Source organism: Camelina sativa, chromosome 8 (assembly GCF_030686135.1).
Source record: "Camelina sativa cultivar CO46 ecotype springtype chromosome 8, ASM3068613v1".
NCBI classification, from domain to species: domain Eukaryota; kingdom Viridiplantae; phylum Streptophyta; class Magnoliopsida; order Brassicales; family Brassicaceae; genus Camelina; species Camelina sativa.
In genome coordinates this window covers 5,211,627-5,228,797 of record NC_141887.1, presented here as the reverse complement: position 1 = coordinate 5,228,797, position 17,171 = coordinate 5,211,627, and the positions used below count along the sequence as shown (strand labels likewise).

Below are 17,171 nucleotides of genomic sequence, written 5' to 3'. Positions count from 1 at the left end.
TATTAGGCGACTGTGACTTGTAAAGTTGAATTTTGTGGAATATTCCGATGATTCTTTATCAAATTACGTATACAAAATCCTCTCTACTCTTAACAAAAATAGAAAAAAAGAGCCAAATTAATCTCAAAATTACGCCTAAAACAATCCTCCACAGTCTCTAACATAACCCATTAAATTTTCATATTAAGAGCATGTGCAACGGCGTTATTTTGGGCCGTCCTTCGTTTTTTTCTGATTTTAATTTAATTCAAAAAGGCCCAATATCGAAGAAACGCTTCTTATTTTGGGACGTTTTTCGTCCATCGACTTCGCCACGTGTTCTATTCTGATTGGGTGTAGAATTTCTCTAGGGTTAAAAGAAAAAAATTTCGAGACATATACCGTATCTTCATCTCAATCTTCTTCTTCTTCTCTCTCACCCTCTTTACTCCAATAACCCATTCCCTCAACGAACCCGACCCGGATTCAATTTCCACCGTTTACGAGCTCCTCCCAAAGTACGGTCTCCCAAGCGGTCTCTTACCAGACAACGTCACCAACTTCACCCTCTCCGACGATGGCCGATTCGTTGTCCACTTGCCAGATTCCTGCGAAATCGAATTTGACTACCTCGTTCGCTACGATAAGACCATATCTGGGCGTATCGGTTACGGCTCGATCACTGAGCTCAAGGGTATTGAGGTGAGGAGGTTCTTTATTTGGCTCGATGTTGATGAGATCAAGGTTGATCTCCCGCCTTCTGATTCCATCTACTTCAAAGTTGGGTTTATCAACAAGAAGCTTGATATTGACCAGTTTAAGACTGTGCGCTCGTGTCACGATAATGGTGTCTCTGCCTCCTCTTGTGGTGATTCCTGGAAGAGTTTTCTCGAGGTTAAAGATTACGATTTTTGCGTACGGTTGGAGTTAGGTTTCGTTCATTTGGATTTGGATGATATATAATTGAAAAAAATTTCTGGGTTTTAGGGTTCTAGAAGATTTTTAGGAAAAGGGTTCTGTCTGAGATACTAATATATTCTGGAATCTTTGAGTTCCTGGGTTCAATATTTGGATTTGTAGCCTGTTTCTTCATATCTTTAGGGGCGTGGATCTATGGGTTAATGTAGTTTACACATTTATTGAGGAACAACATGGTAGCTTTCCTGGAATACAAACACAAAAGGGCTAAACTTGATATGGGGTTTGAAAATGATCTAGTTAAGATTTGAGAGAAGGAACATTAAACCATGCTTTCACATTGCTGTTTTCGGGGTTGTAGATCGTTTTGAGTTGTTACTTTTGTTCTCTTGTTAGTTTGTATTGAATGTTGATAGCTTTACAGGTAGCTGATAAATTTGAGTTGCTGTTTGTTTATAAATGTGAGATGCTGTCTGGTTTCTGGAATGGTTATTTCCTTAGATCCTTTTAATCCAGCCAACTCCCATAAGTGATTTCAGGCTGGATTGTAGGAATTTGGTGATACCTATAATAACAGTAGTTTTTGTTTTTTTTCTCAGAGAGGGAAGCTTCAAGGAATGATGGATGAAGGGGAAATGTTAATCACCGAGTAAACACTCTTTGTCTTTGCAACCACCGAGTCTGGGACAACACGCAAATGGAATTGAGTCTCAAGTCAAGTTTGTACATATACATACAATAACTAGACAAGTCTTCTTTATAAGACTTGGTATGAAGTGTTTAATATTATCCACTATGTAAGTCTTGTTAAAACTGGGTTCCACGAAAATGTTGTTATCTATACATGACTAAATGTCTCCGAGTCCATTCCTCACCACCATGGTGAAACTGTGCCCGTTCTAGCTCCCCACTACTAGTAAATGGAAGATGCATTCTTTGAGTTGAGCCAATATATTATCTCAAATAGAATCACTAGACAGTGATTTGATTGAAATCTTTGATTCTGTACAGACTATACTAAGAACACGTTCCAGTATGAAACCATCGATTAATCATCCTTGGTGTCCACGAGGATTGTAGTGTCTGTGATGAAGGAAAAGTATCAAGCACAAGTCTTGGTGGTTGGGCTAGTGGTAAAGTTCAGTATGCATGCCAACAAGGTGGTTGGGCTAGTGGTAAAGTTCCGTATGCATGCCAACAAGATGGTCAAAAGTCTTACAGAAACTTCTTTTCTCCATTGGTAACCAAAAAGTACCGGACTTTGATTGTGCGTTAGATTCATAATCATTTTAGACCAATGCTCGAACTCGTAAATCTGAAGACTTTCTCGTGAATCTGCAATTCTCCCATGTGTTTTTCCAAGTTACAGGTTACAAGACGACAAGAAAATATACACCTTATTCTACAGAGGCGTCCACGTAAACCCGAAAGCCAACCCGGTTTGCTTTTCTAGTTTGTCTTTGCCTTTGCTTGCTGCTAGCAAATTAAAAATTTAATAAATAAATATCACAACTCTCTGATTTTGACTGGCTAAGATTCAACGGGCAATTTCCATCTTACAGACCCAATTCGTGTTCTCTGTTTTGTTATTACAAAGCAGGATTTTTTTTTTTATATATATTTATCTTCCATATTCCTTTCCCACTGATTCTTACAAACCGATCCAAAGGAATCTTACCAAAAACTGTTTGTTGATTCTGGTGTGAAAAAAGTCTTGATCTTGCTGTTCAGAGTAATGGTGGGTGCTTGGTTTGTCGTTGGCTCATCGGTGATGGACTCGTCGAGCAGTCCATGTTTATGTCTAGATGCGGGTAACAACATCAGGAACTCTCCGAGGAAGAAGATCCTTGGCAGTACAAGAACTCTGGAATTAGGAAGCTCTTTTACTGGCGCACGCATTGTTTTTAGGCTTTCTCCGAAACGGGTATCGAGAATTGCGAATCGAAGGAGCAAAAAGCTCTTGATTGTGAATGAGGACATTGCTGGGAATTACGAAGATACCTTCGGTGATGTTCAAAAGGTTAGAACTTTTTTTGCATAAACCCTGTAGAGAAAGATTTGACCTTTGGCAATAAGCTTATTTATGGCTCGCTTTCAATTTTTGCAGCAAATTGTTAATTATTTCACATACAAAGCTGTGAGGACGGTTCTTCATCAGCTCTACGAGATGAATCCTCCCCAATACACTTGGTTCTATAAGTAAGTCCATTTTATGGTTTGTATAAAGTCTCCCATTTGATGAGGTTCTGTGTAGGGTTGGATTTAAGAGAAACACTTTACTCCGATCATATTTGCCTCGTGGTCCTAATTATGTTTCTTCTTTGTTATATGACAGTCATATCATATCGAACAGACCAACCGATGGCAAACGTTTTCTCCGTGCCCTCGGCAAGGTATAAAAAGTTTAGTTTATATCTCACGAGAACCAGGATTGTTTGTCTGATAAGCTAAGATGCATTGGGTCTAGTTGAAGAAGTTCATCTGCTCAAACTTTACCTATAGGTATCTAGTATATAACTAGCAGATTGTAGCTGTGGTGAGTTTGTTAGTTAGCAGTTAGTGAGGGCTGAAGTTTATAAGACTTGTCTTTGGTTTTGGTGAATTGTAACAAGAACAGCAGTTCCATAGGTTTGTTTTTATCATATTCACATTGTGTTGTGATATTAAGAATGGTTGATTCTTCCTTGTATATATAGAGCTTGATATGAAAGATTATAACTTGGGGAGAAGGAGGAGTACGTTTGTGTCTTATTTGAGAGCATAAGCACAGACATTGAATTTTTTCTTTTTGTCTCAACTAATTGTAGGAGAATCAGGAGCTTGCAGAAAGAGTGATGATTACGCGTCTCCACTTGTATGGCAAGTGGATCAAGGTAAAAAAATCGCCTGCTAAATCTCGCTCCAGTTCTGTTTATTTCATACCATGGGAACCAGCAAAGACCAAAATTTTAATGTTGTATAGTTTGTTGCCGTGTAGAAATGCGACCATGGGAAGATATACCAAGATATATCGGATGAGAACTTGGCGTTGATGCGTGAACGCTTGATGGAGACAATATCGAAGAAACGCTTCTTATTTTGGGACGTTTTTCGTCCATCGACTTCGCCACGTGTTCTATTCTGATTGGGTGTAGAATTTCTCTAGGGTTAAAAGAAAAAAATTTCGAGAAACAAAATTTCTTCCTTCTTTCTTTTCTCTCGACGGCGACGGCAAACGCGATACACATCTTCGACGATTTCACGAAGCCGTTCCGCACTTAACCCTAAATTTGTTCATCATCGATCGATTCTACTGCAAAAAGGTACATCTTTTTCACTTCCTTCTCCGCACTTAACCCTAAATTTACTTGCTTTTTGTTTCCTGGGTCGTCTCTCATTGCGATTCATATACATCTTGCTTCAATTGATACTCTAGTTTGCTAAACCTGGCGCCATCATTGTCTGTCAACGTGGCACTAAGGTAACAACACTTGAGAACTTCTAGTTTCTGATTCGCTTCTAAGCTCTCTTGATCAGGCCGTCGTATTTTGGGTGCTATCACATAGCCCTGGGAGCCACTCCTTTTCACCGTAGCTCTGCTCTCAAGCTCTGGTTTAAGATTTTGTTTCTCAAATTTTTCTGGGTTTTGCTTGTGTTGAGGATGGAATTGTTTCGTTTGAGGAGATTGATTCGTGAATTGATGTTCCAAAATTCAAAATTTTCAGAATTTAGAAGAAGCTCTTGACCTCTTATTTCAGATTCTGTTAGTTCTAGGTTATGCTTATGTAATATAGGATGAAACAAATTTGATTGAGAAGATTGATTCATGGATGCTTTTAGAAGCTCTGTAGCTCTTATCCAGGTTGTGCTTGTCTTCAGGATGGAAACAATTTGTTTGAGGAGATTGATTTTATAAATGATGTTCTAAAAGACCAATTTGAATTTTAGAAGCTCTTGTGCTCTTGTTTTGGATTACATTCTCTATTGTTAGCTGTAGGTTATGTTTGTGTCTAGGATGATAACTTTATTTTGTTTGAGAAGATACGAGAATCTTGTTTATGGAGAAAGAGGAAGACTTGTTATTGCTAATGTAGTTTGATCTTTTAAGTTTTGGTTTGACATTGGTTATGTTCATGTTAAGTTGTGATTGAGAGATGCATTGTTTTTGCAGAATCAAATCTACAAACTTTTCCTCCATCTGCCACTCAGGGCAAGATCTCTGTGTATGTGAATACTTTTCGAGTTGTAGTTGGTTAAGGAATTTGGTTTCTTCAGTATTGGATTTTGCACTTTTGGTGTATATGAGCTTATAGATTTGTATTACTGCTTCTTTGATACTGTATGAGTTTGGTACAGCGTTTCCAAGGAAATTTCAAGGTTTTTATGAAGATTTTGTATTACTGCTTCTTAGGGATTTACTTGTTCATTTGTAGATGAAGGCTTTTTGTGTATCTTTATGGTCCTTAATTCCGGTTTTATTTTTGTAGGTTTGATAATATCACTTTTGTAAGAAGCAAGGAATCTGCTAGCAAGCAGAATTCTACTCAGGCTACTGCGGGATTGGTTGAAGCGATAGTGTGTGAAGGGAAGCAGCAAGATAGAGTTGGTGGTTCTTTTTTCAAAACTGAGGACATGTGCTGTACGCCAAAACTTGCAGATGCTGGTTCCTGCAATCTTGGAGAAGTTATGAGAAGTAAAGATGTCTCCGGAAGCTGTGATCATTAAGAAGACTGGATGGTACATTGTTTACTTCATAACATGTGATCCCGAACTGGATGGCACCACAATTAAAGGAAGAACAGTTTGGAAGAACAGAGGTGGCTATTTACAGGGAGAGAAGGCTCCTTTGATGAAGTTGTACGCCTTCATGCTATTGGCTTATGCGATCCTTGGCCTAGTTTGGTTTCCAAAAGTTGCTCCGTATTGGAAGGATGGAATCCAGTTGCACAGTTATATTAGCTTTGTAATTGCATTTTCCATCGGTGAATTGACCTTCCTGTTCTATGAATTTGCCTATCTCGACTCAGCTGGTATATGTCTTAAGGAGGTTACTGACCGTTCAACTTCTTCTTCTTCTGATCTCTCTCTATCCTCCAACAAAGTATGGCCCTTTACCGTATCTTCATCTCAATCTTCTTCTTCTTCTCTCTCACCCTCTTTACTCCAATAACCCATTCCCTCAACGAACCCGACCCGGATTCAATTTCCACCGTTTACGAGCTCCTCCCAAAGTACGGTCTCCCAAGCGGTCTCTTACCAGACAACGTCACCAACTTCACCCTCTCCGACGATGGCCGATTCGTTGTCCACTTGCCAGATTCCTGCGAAATCGAATTTGACTACCTCGTTCGCTACGATAAGACCATATCTGGGCGTATCGGTTACGGCTCGATCACTGAGCTCAAGGGTATTGAGGTGAGGAGGTTCTTTATTTGGCTCGATGTTGATGAGATCAAGGTTGATCTCCCGCCTTCTGATTCCATCTACTTCAAAGTTGGGTTTATCAACAAGAAGCTTGATATTGACCAGTTTAAGACTGTGCGCTCGTGTCACGATAATGGTGTCTCTGCCTCCTCTTGTGGTGATTCCTGGAAGAGTTTTCTCGAGGTTAAAGATTACGATTTTTGCGTACGGTTGGAGTTAGGTTTCGTTCATTTGGATTTGGATGATATATAATTGAAAAAAATTTCTGGGTTTTAGGGTTCTAGAAGATTTTTAGGAAAAGGGTTCTGTCTGAGATACTAATATATTCTGGAATCTTTGAGTTCCTGGGTTCAATATTTGGATTTGTAGCCTGTTTCTTCATATCTTTAGGGGCGTGGATCTATGGGTTAATGTAGTTTACACATTTATTGAGGAACAACATGGTAGCTTTCCTGGAATACAAACACAAAAGGGCTAAACTTGATATGGGGTTTGAAAATGATCTAGTTAAGATTTGAGAGAAGGAACATTAAACCATGCTTTCACATTGCTGTTTTCGGGGTTGTAGATCGTTTTGAGTTGTTACTTTTGTTCTCTTGTTAGTTTGTATTGAATGTTGATAGCTTTACAGGTAGCTGATAAATTTGAGTTGCTGTTTGTTTATAAATGTGAGATGCTGTCTGGTTTCTGGAATGGTTATTTCCTTAGATCCTTTTAATCCAGCCAACTCCCATAAGTGATTTCAGGCTGGATTGTAGGAATTTGGTGATACCTATAATAACAGTAGTTTTTGTTTTTTTTCTCAGAGAGGGAAGCTTCAAGGAATGATGGATGAAGGGGAAATGTTAATCACCGAGTAAACACTCTTTGTCTTTGCAACCACCGAGTCTGGGACAACACGCAAATGGAATTGAGTCTCAAGTCAAGTTTGTACATATACATACAATAACTAGACAAGTCTTCTTTATAAGACTTGGTATGAAGTGTTTAATATTATCCACTATGTAAGTCTTGTTAAAACTGGGTTCCACGAAAATGTTGTTATCTATACATGACTAAATGTCTCCGAGTCCATTCCTCACCACCATGGTGAAACTGTGCCCGTTCTAGCTCCCCACTACTAGTAAATGGAAGATGCATTCTTTGAGTTGAGCCAATATATTATCTCAAATAGAATCACTAGACAGTGATTTGATTGAAATCTTTGATTCTGTACAGACTATACTAAGAACACGTTCCAGTATGAAACCATCGATTAATCATCCTTGGTGTCCACGAGGATTGTAGTGTCTGTGATGAAGGAAAAGTATCAAGCACAAGTCTTGGTGGTTGGGCTAGTGGTAAAGTTCAGTATGCATGCCAACAAGGTGGTTGGGCTAGTGGTAAAGTTCCGTATGCATGCCAACAAGATGGTCAAAAGTCTTACAGAAACTTCTTTTCTCCATTGGTAACCAAAAAGTACCGGACTTTGATTGTGCGTTAGATTCATAATCATTTTAGACCAATGCTCGAACTCGTAAATCTGAAGACTTTCTCGTGAATCTGCAATTCTCCCATGTGTTTTTCCAAGTTACAGGTTACAAGACGACAAGAAAATATACACCTTATTCTACAGAGGCGTCCACGTAAACCCGAAAGCCAACCCGGTTTGCTTTTCTAGTTTGTCTTTGCCTTTGCTTGCTGCTAGCAAATTAAAAATTTAATAAATAAATATCACAACTCTCTGATTTTGACTGGCTAAGATTCAACGGGCAATTTCCATCTTACAGACCCAATTCGTGTTCTCTGTTTTGTTATTACAAAGCAGGATTTTTTTTTTTATATATATTTATCTTCCATATTCCTTTCCCACTGATTCTTACAAACCGATCCAAAGGAATCTTACCAAAAACTGTTTGTTGATTCTGGTGTGAAAAAAGTCTTGATCTTGCTGTTCAGAGTAATGGTGGGTGCTTGGTTTGTCGTTGGCTCATCGGTGATGGACTCGTCGAGCAGTCCATGTTTATGTCTAGATGCGGGTAACAACATCAGGAACTCTCCGAGGAAGAAGATCCTTGGCAGTACAAGAACTCTGGAATTAGGAAGCTCTTTTACTGGCGCACGCATTGTTTTTAGGCTTTCTCCGAAACGGGTATCGAGAATTGCGAATCGAAGGAGCAAAAAGCTCTTGATTGTGAATGAGGACATTGCTGGGAATTACGAAGATACCTTCGGTGATGTTCAAAAGGTTAGAACTTTTTTTGCATAAACCCTGTAGAGAAAGATTTGACCTTTGGCAATAAGCTTATTTATGGCTCGCTTTCAATTTTTGCAGCAAATTGTTAATTATTTCACATACAAAGCTGTGAGGACGGTTCTTCATCAGCTCTACGAGATGAATCCTCCCCAATACACTTGGTTCTATAAGTAAGTCCATTTTATGGTTTGTATAAAGTCTCCCATTTGATGAGGTTCTGTGTAGGGTTGGATTTAAGAGAAACACTTTACTCCGATCATATTTGCCTCGTGGTCCTAATTATGTTTCTTCTTTGTTATATGACAGTCATATCATATCGAACAGACCAACCGATGGCAAACGTTTTCTCCGTGCCCTCGGCAAGGTATAAAAAGTTTAGTTTATATCTCACGAGAACCAGGATTGTTTGTCTGATAAGCTAAGATGCATTGGGTCTAGTTGAAGAAGTTCATCTGCTCAAACTTTACCTATAGGTATCTAGTATATAACTAGCAGATTGTAGCTGTGGTGAGTTTGTTAGTTAGCAGTTAGTGAGGGCTGAAGTTTATAAGACTTGTCTTTGGTTTTGGTGAATTGTAACAAGAACAGCAGTTCCATAGGTTTGTTTTTATCATATTCACATTGTGTTGTGATATTAAGAATGGTTGATTCTTCCTTGTATATATAGAGCTTGATATGAAAGATTATAACTTGGGGAGAAGGAGGAGTACGTTTGTGTCTTATTTGAGAGCATAAGCACAGACATTGAATTTTTTCTTTTTGTCTCAACTAATTGTAGGAGAATCAGGAGCTTGCAGAAAGAGTGATGATTACGCGTCTCCACTTGTATGGCAAGTGGATCAAGGTAAAAAAATCGCCTGCTAAATCTCGCTCCAGTTCTGTTTATTTCATACCATGGGAACCAGCAAAGACCAAAATTTTAATGTTGTATAGTTTGTTGCCGTGTAGAAATGCGACCATGGGAAGATATACCAAGATATATCGGATGAGAACTTGGCGTTGATGCGTGAACGCTTGATGGAGACAATATCGAAGAAACGCTTCTTATTTTGGGACGTTTTTCGTCCATCGACTTCGCCACGTGTTCTATTCTGATTGGGTGTAGAATTTCTCTAGGGTTAAAAGAAAAAAATTTCGAGAAACAAAATTTCTTCCTTCTTTCTTTTCTCTCGACGGCGACGGCAAACGCGATACACATCTTCGACGATTTCACGAAGCCGTTCCGCACTTAACCCTAAATTTGTTCATCATCGATCGATTCTACTGCAAAAAGGTACATCTTTTTCACTTCCTTCTCCGCACTTAACCCTAAATTTACTTGCTTTTTGTTTCCTGGGTCGTCTCTCATTGCGATTCATATACATCTTGCTTCAATTGATACTCTAGTTTGCTAAACCTGGCGCCATCATTGTCTGTCAACGTGGCACTAAGGTAACAACACTTGAGAACTTCTAGTTTCTGATTCGCTTCTAAGCTCTCTTGATCAGGCCGTCGTATTTTGGGTGCTATCACATAGCCCTGGGAGCCACTCCTTTTCACCGTAGCTCTGCTCTCAAGCTCTGGTTTAAGATTTTGTTTCTCAAATTTTTCTGGGTTTTGCTTGTGTTGAGGATGGAATTGTTTCGTTTGAGGAGATTGATTCGTGAATTGATGTTCCAAAATTCAAAATTTTCAGAATTTAGAAGAAGCTCTTGACCTCTTATTTCAGATTCTGTTAGTTCTAGGTTATGCTTATGTAATATAGGATGAAACAAATTTGATTGAGAAGATTGATTCATGGATGCTTTTAGAAGCTCTGTAGCTCTTATCCAGGTTGTGCTTGTCTTCAGGATGGAAACAATTTGTTTGAGGAGATTGATTTTATAAATGATGTTCTAAAAGACCAATTTGAATTTTAGAAGCTCTTGTGCTCTTGTTTTGGATTACATTCTCTATTGTTAGCTGTAGGTTATGTTTGTGTCTAGGATGATAACTTTATTTTGTTTGAGAAGATACGAGAATCTTGTTTATGGAGAAAGAGGAAGACTTGTTATTGCTAATGTAGTTTGATCTTTTAAGTTTTGGTTTGACATTGGTTATGTTCATGTTAAGTTGTGATTGAGAGATGCATTGTTTTTGCAGAATCAAATCTACAAACTTTTCCTCCATCTGCCACTCAGGGCAAGATCTCTGTGTATGTGAATACTTTTCGAGTTGTAGTTGGTTAAGGAATTTGGTTTCTTCAGTATTGGATTTTGCACTTTTGGTGTATATGAGCTTATAGATTTGTATTACTGCTTCTTTGATACTGTATGAGTTTGGTACAGCGTTTCCAAGGAAATTTCAAGGTTTTTATGAAGATTTTGTATTACTGCTTCTTAGGGATTTACTTGTTCATTTGTAGATGAAGGCTTTTTGTGTATCTTTATGGTCCTTAATTCCGGTTTTATTTTTGTAGGTTTGATAATATCACTTTTGTAAGAAGCAAGGAATCTGCTAGCAAGCAGAATTCTACTCAGGCTACTGCGGGATTGGTTGAAGCGATAGTGTGTGAAGGGAAGCAGCAAGATAGAGTTGGTGGTTCTTTTTTCAAAACTGAGGACATGTGCTGTACGCCAAAACTTGCAGATGCTGGTTCCTGCAATCTTGGAGAAGTTATGAGAAGTAAAGATGTCTCCGGAAGCTGTGATCATTAAGAAGACTGGATGGTACATTGTTTACTTCATAACATGTGATCCCGAACTGGATGGCACCACAATTAAAGGAAGAACAGTTTGGAAGAACAGAGGTGGCTATTTACAGGGAGAGAAGGCTCCTTTGATGAAGTTGTACGCCTTCATGCTATTGGCTTATGCGATCCTTGGCCTAGTTTGGTTTCCAAAAGTTGCTCCGTATTGGAAGGATGGAATCCAGTTGCACAGTTATATTAGCTTTGTAATTGCATTTTCCATCGGTGAATTGACCTTCCTGTTCTATGAATTTGCCTATCTCGACTCAGCTGGTATATGTCTTAAGGAGGTTACTGACCGTTCAACTTCTTCTTCTTCTGATCTCTCTCTATCCTCCAACAAAGTATGGCCCTTTACCGTATCTTCATCTCAATCTTCTTCTTCTTCTCTCTCACCCTCTTTACTCCAATAACCCATTCCCTCAACGAACCCGACCCGGATTCAATTTCCACCGTTTACGAGCTCCTCCCAAAGTACGGTCTCCCAAGCGGTCTCTTACCAGACAACGTCACCAACTTCACCCTCTCCGACGATGGCCGATTCGTTGTCCACTTGCCAGATTCCTGCGAAATCGAATTTGACTACCTCGTTCGCTACGATAAGACCATATCTGGGCGTATCGGTTACGGCTCGATCACTGAGCTCAAGGGTATTGAGGTGAGGAGGTTCTTTATTTGGCTCGATGTTGATGAGATCAAGGTTGATCTCCCGCCTTCTGATTCCATCTACTTCAAAGTTGGGTTTATCAACAAGAAGCTTGATATTGACCAGTTTAAGACTGTGCGCTCGTGTCACGATAATGGTGTCTCTGCCTCCTCTTGTGGTGATTCCTGGAAGAGTTTTCTCGAGGTTAAAGATTACGATTTTTGCGTACGGTTGGAGTTAGGTTTCGTTCATTTGGATTTGGATGATATATAATTGAAAAAAATTTCTGGGTTTTAGGGTTCTAGAAGATTTTTAGGAAAAGGGTTCTGTCTGAGATACTAATATATTCTGGAATCTTTGAGTTCCTGGGTTCAATATTTGGATTTGTAGCCTGTTTCTTCATATCTTTAGGGGCGTGGATCTATGGGTTAATGTAGTTTACACATTTATTGAGGAACAACATGGTAGCTTTCCTGGAATACAAACACAAAAGGGCTAAACTTGATATGGGGTTTGAAAATGATCTAGTTAAGATTTGAGAGAAGGAACATTAAACCATGCTTTCACATTGCTGTTTTCGGGGTTGTAGATCGTTTTGAGTTGTTACTTTTGTTCTCTTGTTAGTTTGTATTGAATGTTGATAGCTTTACAGGTAGCTGATAAATTTGAGTTGCTGTTTGTTTATAAATGTGAGATGCTGTCTGGTTTCTGGAATGGTTATTTCCTTAGATCCTTTTAATCCAGCCAACTCCCATAAGTGATTTCAGGCTGGATTGTAGGAATTTGGTGATACCTATAATAACAGTAGTTTTTGTTTTTTTTCTCAGAGAGGGAAGCTTCAAGGAATGATGGATGAAGGGGAAATGTTAATCACCGAGTAAACACTCTTTGTCTTTGCAACCACCGAGTCTGGGACAACACGCAAATGGAATTGAGTCTCAAGTCAAGTTTGTACATATACATACAATAACTAGACAAGTCTTCTTTATAAGACTTGGTATGAAGTGTTTAATATTATCCACTATGTAAGTCTTGTTAAAACTGGGTTCCACGAAAATGTTGTTATCTATACATGACTAAATGTCTCCGAGTCCATTCCTCACCACCATGGTGAAACTGTGCCCGTTCTAGCTCCCCACTACTAGTAAATGGAAGATGCATTCTTTGAGTTGAGCCAATATATTATCTCAAATAGAATCACTAGACAGTGATTTGATTGAAATCTTTGATTCTGTACAGACTATACTAAGAACACGTTCCAGTATGAAACCATCGATTAATCATCCTTGGTGTCCACGAGGATTGTAGTGTCTGTGATGAAGGAAAAGTATCAAGCACAAGTCTTGGTGGTTGGGCTAGTGGTAAAGTTCAGTATGCATGCCAACAAGGTGGTTGGGCTAGTGGTAAAGTTCCGTATGCATGCCAACAAGATGGTCAAAAGTCTTACAGAAACTTCTTTTCTCCATTGGTAACCAAAAAGTACCGGACTTTGATTGTGCGTTAGATTCATAATCATTTTAGACCAATGCTCGAACTCGTAAATCTGAAGACTTTCTCGTGAATCTGCAATTCTCCCATGTGTTTTTCCAAGTTACAGGTTACAAGACGACAAGAAAATATACACCTTATTCTACAGAGGCGTCCACGTAAACCCGAAAGCCAACCCGGTTTGCTTTTCTAGTTTGTCTTTGCCTTTGCTTGCTGCTAGCAAATTAAAAATTTAATAAATAAATATCACAACTCTCTGATTTTGACTGGCTAAGATTCAACGGGCAATTTCCATCTTACAGACCCAATTCGTGTTCTCTGTTTTGTTATTACAAAGCAGGATTTTTTTTTTTATATATATTTATCTTCCATATTCCTTTCCCACTGATTCTTACAAACCGATCCAAAGGAATCTTACCAAAAACTGTTTGTTGATTCTGGTGTGAAAAAAGTCTTGATCTTGCTGTTCAGAGTAATGGTGGGTGCTTGGTTTGTCGTTGGCTCATCGGTGATGGACTCGTCGAGCAGTCCATGTTTATGTCTAGATGCGGGTAACAACATCAGGAACTCTCCGAGGAAGAAGATCCTTGGCAGTACAAGAACTCTGGAATTAGGAAGCTCTTTTACTGGCGCACGCATTGTTTTTAGGCTTTCTCCGAAACGGGTATCGAGAATTGCGAATCGAAGGAGCAAAAAGCTCTTGATTGTGAATGAGGACATTGCTGGGAATTACGAAGATACCTTCGGTGATGTTCAAAAGGTTAGAACTTTTTTTGCATAAACCCTGTAGAGAAAGATTTGACCTTTGGCAATAAGCTTATTTATGGCTCGCTTTCAATTTTTGCAGCAAATTGTTAATTATTTCACATACAAAGCTGTGAGGACGGTTCTTCATCAGCTCTACGAGATGAATCCTCCCCAATACACTTGGTTCTATAAGTAAGTCCATTTTATGGTTTGTATAAAGTCTCCCATTTGATGAGGTTCTGTGTAGGGTTGGATTTAAGAGAAACACTTTACTCCGATCATATTTGCCTCGTGGTCCTAATTATGTTTCTTCTTTGTTATATGACAGTCATATCATATCGAACAGACCAACCGATGGCAAACGTTTTCTCCGTGCCCTCGGCAAGGTATAAAAAGTTTAGTTTATATCTCACGAGAACCAGGATTGTTTGTCTGATAAGCTAAGATGCATTGGGTCTAGTTGAAGAAGTTCATCTGCTCAAACTTTACCTATAGGTATCTAGTATATAACTAGCAGATTGTAGCTGTGGTGAGTTTGTTAGTTAGCAGTTAGTGAGGGCTGAAGTTTATAAGACTTGTCTTTGGTTTTGGTGAATTGTAACAAGAACAGCAGTTCCATAGGTTTGTTTTTATCATATTCACATTGTGTTGTGATATTAAGAATGGTTGATTCTTCCTTGTATATATAGAGCTTGATATGAAAGATTATAACTTGGGGAGAAGGAGGAGTACGTTTGTGTCTTATTTGAGAGCATAAGCACAGACATTGAATTTTTTCTTTTTGTCTCAACTAATTGTAGGAGAATCAGGAGCTTGCAGAAAGAGTGATGATTACGCGTCTCCACTTGTATGGCAAGTGGATCAAGGTAAAAAAATCGCCTGCTAAATCTCGCTCCAGTTCTGTTTATTTCATACCATGGGAACCAGCAAAGACCAAAATTTTAATGTTGTATAGTTTGTTGCCGTGTAGAAATGCGACCATGGGAAGATATACCAAGATATATCGGATGAGAACTTGGCGTTGATGCGTGAACGCTTGATGGAGACAATATCGAAGAAACGCTTCTTATTTTGGGACGTTTTTCGTCCATCGACTTCGCCACGTGTTCTATTCTGATTGGGTGTAGAATTTCTCTAGGGTTAAAAGAAAAAAATTTCGAGAAACAAAATTTCTTCCTTCTTTCTTTTCTCTCGACGGCGACGGCAAACGCGATACACATCTTCGACGATTTCACGAAGCCGTTCCGCACTTAACCCTAAATTTGTTCATCATCGATCGATTCTACTGCAAAAAGGTACATCTTTTTCACTTCCTTCTCCGCACTTAACCCTAAATTTACTTGCTTTTTGTTTCCTGGGTCGTCTCTCATTGCGATTCATATACATCTTGCTTCAATTGATACTCTAGTTTGCTAAACCTGGCGCCATCATTGTCTGTCAACGTGGCACTAAGGTAACAACACTTGAGAACTTCTAGTTTCTGATTCGCTTCTAAGCTCTCTTGATCAGGCCGTCGTATTTTGGGTGCTATCACATAGCCCTGGGAGCCACTCCTTTTCACCGTAGCTCTGCTCTCAAGCTCTGGTTTAAGATTTTGTTTCTCAAATTTTTCTGGGTTTTGCTTGTGTTGAGGATGGAATTGTTTCGTTTGAGGAGATTGATTCGTGAATTGATGTTCCAAAATTCAAAATTTTCAGAATTTAGAAGAAGCTCTTGACCTCTTATTTCAGATTCTGTTAGTTCTAGGTTATGCTTATGTAATATAGGATGAAACAAATTTGATTGAGAAGATTGATTCATGGATGCTTTTAGAAGCTCTGTAGCTCTTATCCAGGTTGTGCTTGTCTTCAGGATGGAAACAATTTGTTTGAGGAGATTGATTTTATAAATGATGTTCTAAAAGACCAATTTGAATTTTAGAAGCTCTTGTGCTCTTGTTTTGGATTACATTCTCTATTGTTAGCTGTAGGTTATGTTTGTGTCTAGGATGATAACTTTATTTTGTTTGAGAAGATACGAGAATCTTGTTTATGGAGAAAGAGGAAGACTTGTTATTGCTAATGTAGTTTGATCTTTTAAGTTTTGGTTTGACATTGGTTATGTTCATGTTAAGTTGTGATTGAGAGATGCATTGTTTTTGCAGAATCAAATCTACAAACTTTTCCTCCATCTGCCACTCAGGGCAAGATCTCTGTGTATGTGAATACTTTTCGAGTTGTAGTTGGTTAAGGAATTTGGTTTCTTCAGTATTGGATTTTGCACTTTTGGTGTATATGAGCTTATAGATTTGTATTACTGCTTCTTTGATACTGTATGAGTTTGGTACAGCGTTTCCAAGGAAATTTCAAGGTTTTTATGAAGATTTTGTATTACTGCTTCTTAGGGATTTACTTGTTCATTTGTAGATGAAGGCTTTTTGTGTATCTTTATGGTCCTTAATTCCGGTTTTATTTTTGTAGGTTTGATAATATCACTTTTGTAAGAAGCAAGGAATCTGCTAGCAAGCAGAATTCTACTCAGGCTACTGCGGGATTGGTTGAAGCGATAGTGTGTGAAGGGAAGCAGCAAGATAGAGTTGGTGGTTCTTTTTTCAAAACTGAGGACATGTGCTGTACGCCAAAACTTGCAGATGCTGGTTCCTGCAATCTTGGAGAAGTTATGAGAAGTAAAGATGTCTCCGGAAGCTGTGATCATTAAGAAGACTGGATGGTACATTGTTTACTTCATAACATGTGATCCCGAACTGGATGGCACCACAATTAAAGGAAGAACAGTTTGGAAGAACAGAGGTGGCTATTTACAGGGAGAGAAGGCTCCTTTGATGAAGTTGTACGCCTTCATGCTATTGGCTTATGCGATCCTTGGCCTAGTTTGGTTTCCAAAAGTTGCTCCGTATTGGAAGGATGGAATCCAGTTGCACAGTTATATTAGCTTTGTAATTGCATTTTCCATCGGTGAATTGACCTTCCTGTTCTATGAATTTGCCTATCTCGACTCAGCTGGTATATGTCTTAAGGAGGTTACTGACCGTTCAACTTCTTCTTCTT

At 38.8% G+C, this 17,171-nt stretch overlaps 6 protein-coding genes across 23 annotated transcripts; all 6 read left to right on the top strand.

The window, feature by feature from the left end:
* The first annotated feature begins 28 nt into the window (after positions 1–28).
* On the top strand, positions 29–1,740 carry LOC104709237 (uncharacterized protein At5g01610). Its single transcript, XM_087463151.1, has 3 exons — positions 29–223; positions 360–873; positions 1,497–1,740. Exons 1-3 carry the CDS (start codon positions 192–194, stop codon positions 1,548–1,550), a joined length of 600 nt encoding a protein of 199 aa, XP_087319277.1. The 5' UTR covers positions 29–191; the 3' UTR covers positions 1,551–1,740.
* Positions 1,741–2,171: 431 nt separating this feature from the next.
* On the top strand, positions 2,172–5,942 carry LOC147939715 (chaperonin-like RbcX protein 2, chloroplastic). Of its 6 annotated transcripts, XM_087463146.1 has the most exons (8): positions 2,172–2,917; positions 3,005–3,096; positions 3,233–3,290; positions 3,705–3,770; positions 3,875–4,199; positions 4,313–4,357; positions 5,048–5,099; positions 5,364–5,942. In XM_087463146.1, the coding sequence occupies exons 1-5, from the start codon at positions 2,633–2,635 to the stop codon at positions 4,019–4,021; spliced, it is 648 nt and encodes a 215-aa protein (XP_087319272.1). In that variant the 5' UTR covers positions 2,172–2,632; the 3' UTR covers positions 4,022–4,199; positions 4,313–4,357; positions 5,048–5,099; positions 5,364–5,942. The 6 variants fall into 6 exon arrangements, with proteins under 6 accessions (XP_087319272.1, XP_087319275.1, XP_087319271.1 ...); XM_087463149.1 differs by lacking the exon at positions 4,313–4,357; XM_087463145.1 differs by lacking the exon at positions 5,048–5,099.
* A 28-nt stretch (positions 5,943–5,970) lies between these two features.
* On the top strand, positions 5,971–7,374 carry LOC147939714 (uncharacterized protein At5g01610-like). Of its 2 annotated transcripts, none has more exons than XM_087463158.1 (2): positions 5,971–6,515; positions 7,107–7,374. In XM_087463158.1, the coding sequence occupies exons 1-2, from the start codon at positions 5,980–5,982 to the stop codon at positions 7,126–7,128; spliced, it is 558 nt and encodes a 185-aa protein (XP_087319284.1). In that variant the 5' UTR covers positions 5,971–5,979; the 3' UTR covers positions 7,129–7,374. The 2 variants fall into 2 exon arrangements, with proteins under 2 accessions (XP_087319284.1, XP_087319283.1); XM_087463157.1 differs by having other exon boundaries at positions 5,980–6,483.
* Positions 7,375–7,781: 407 nt separating this feature from the next.
* On the top strand, positions 7,782–11,552 carry LOC147939713 (chaperonin-like RbcX protein 2, chloroplastic). 6 transcript variants are annotated; one of them, XM_087463134.1, is made up of 8 exons: positions 7,782–8,527; positions 8,615–8,706; positions 8,843–8,900; positions 9,315–9,380; positions 9,485–9,809; positions 9,923–9,967; positions 10,658–10,709; positions 10,974–11,552. In XM_087463134.1, exons 1-5 carry the CDS (start codon positions 8,243–8,245, stop codon positions 9,629–9,631), a joined length of 648 nt encoding a protein of 215 aa, XP_087319260.1. In that variant the 5' UTR covers positions 7,782–8,242; the 3' UTR covers positions 9,632–9,809; positions 9,923–9,967; positions 10,658–10,709; positions 10,974–11,552. The 6 variants fall into 6 exon arrangements, with proteins under 6 accessions (XP_087319260.1, XP_087319262.1, XP_087319259.1 ...); XM_087463136.1 differs by lacking the exon at positions 9,923–9,967; XM_087463133.1 differs by lacking the exon at positions 10,658–10,709.
* Positions 11,553–11,580: 28 nt separating this feature from the next.
* On the top strand, positions 11,581–12,984 carry LOC147939712 (uncharacterized protein At5g01610-like). 2 transcript variants are annotated; one of them, XM_087463155.1, is made up of 2 exons: positions 11,581–12,125; positions 12,717–12,984. In XM_087463155.1, exons 1-2 carry the CDS (start codon positions 11,590–11,592, stop codon positions 12,736–12,738), a joined length of 558 nt encoding a protein of 185 aa, XP_087319281.1. In that variant the 5' UTR covers positions 11,581–11,589; the 3' UTR covers positions 12,739–12,984. The 2 variants fall into 2 exon arrangements, with proteins under 2 accessions (XP_087319281.1, XP_087319280.1); XM_087463154.1 differs by having other exon boundaries at positions 11,590–12,093.
* A 407-nt stretch (positions 12,985–13,391) lies between these two features.
* LOC147939711 (chaperonin-like RbcX protein 2, chloroplastic) lies at positions 13,392–17,162 on the top strand. 6 transcript variants are annotated; one of them, XM_087463128.1, is made up of 8 exons: positions 13,392–14,137; positions 14,225–14,316; positions 14,453–14,510; positions 14,925–14,990; positions 15,095–15,419; positions 15,533–15,577; positions 16,268–16,319; positions 16,584–17,162. In XM_087463128.1, exons 1-5 carry the CDS (start codon positions 13,853–13,855, stop codon positions 15,239–15,241), a joined length of 648 nt encoding a protein of 215 aa, XP_087319254.1. In that variant the 5' UTR covers positions 13,392–13,852; the 3' UTR covers positions 15,242–15,419; positions 15,533–15,577; positions 16,268–16,319; positions 16,584–17,162. The 6 variants fall into 6 exon arrangements, with proteins under 6 accessions (XP_087319254.1, XP_087319256.1, XP_087319253.1 ...); XM_087463130.1 differs by lacking the exon at positions 15,533–15,577; XM_087463127.1 differs by lacking the exon at positions 16,268–16,319.
* The last annotated feature ends 9 nt before the right edge of the window (positions 17,163–17,171 follow it).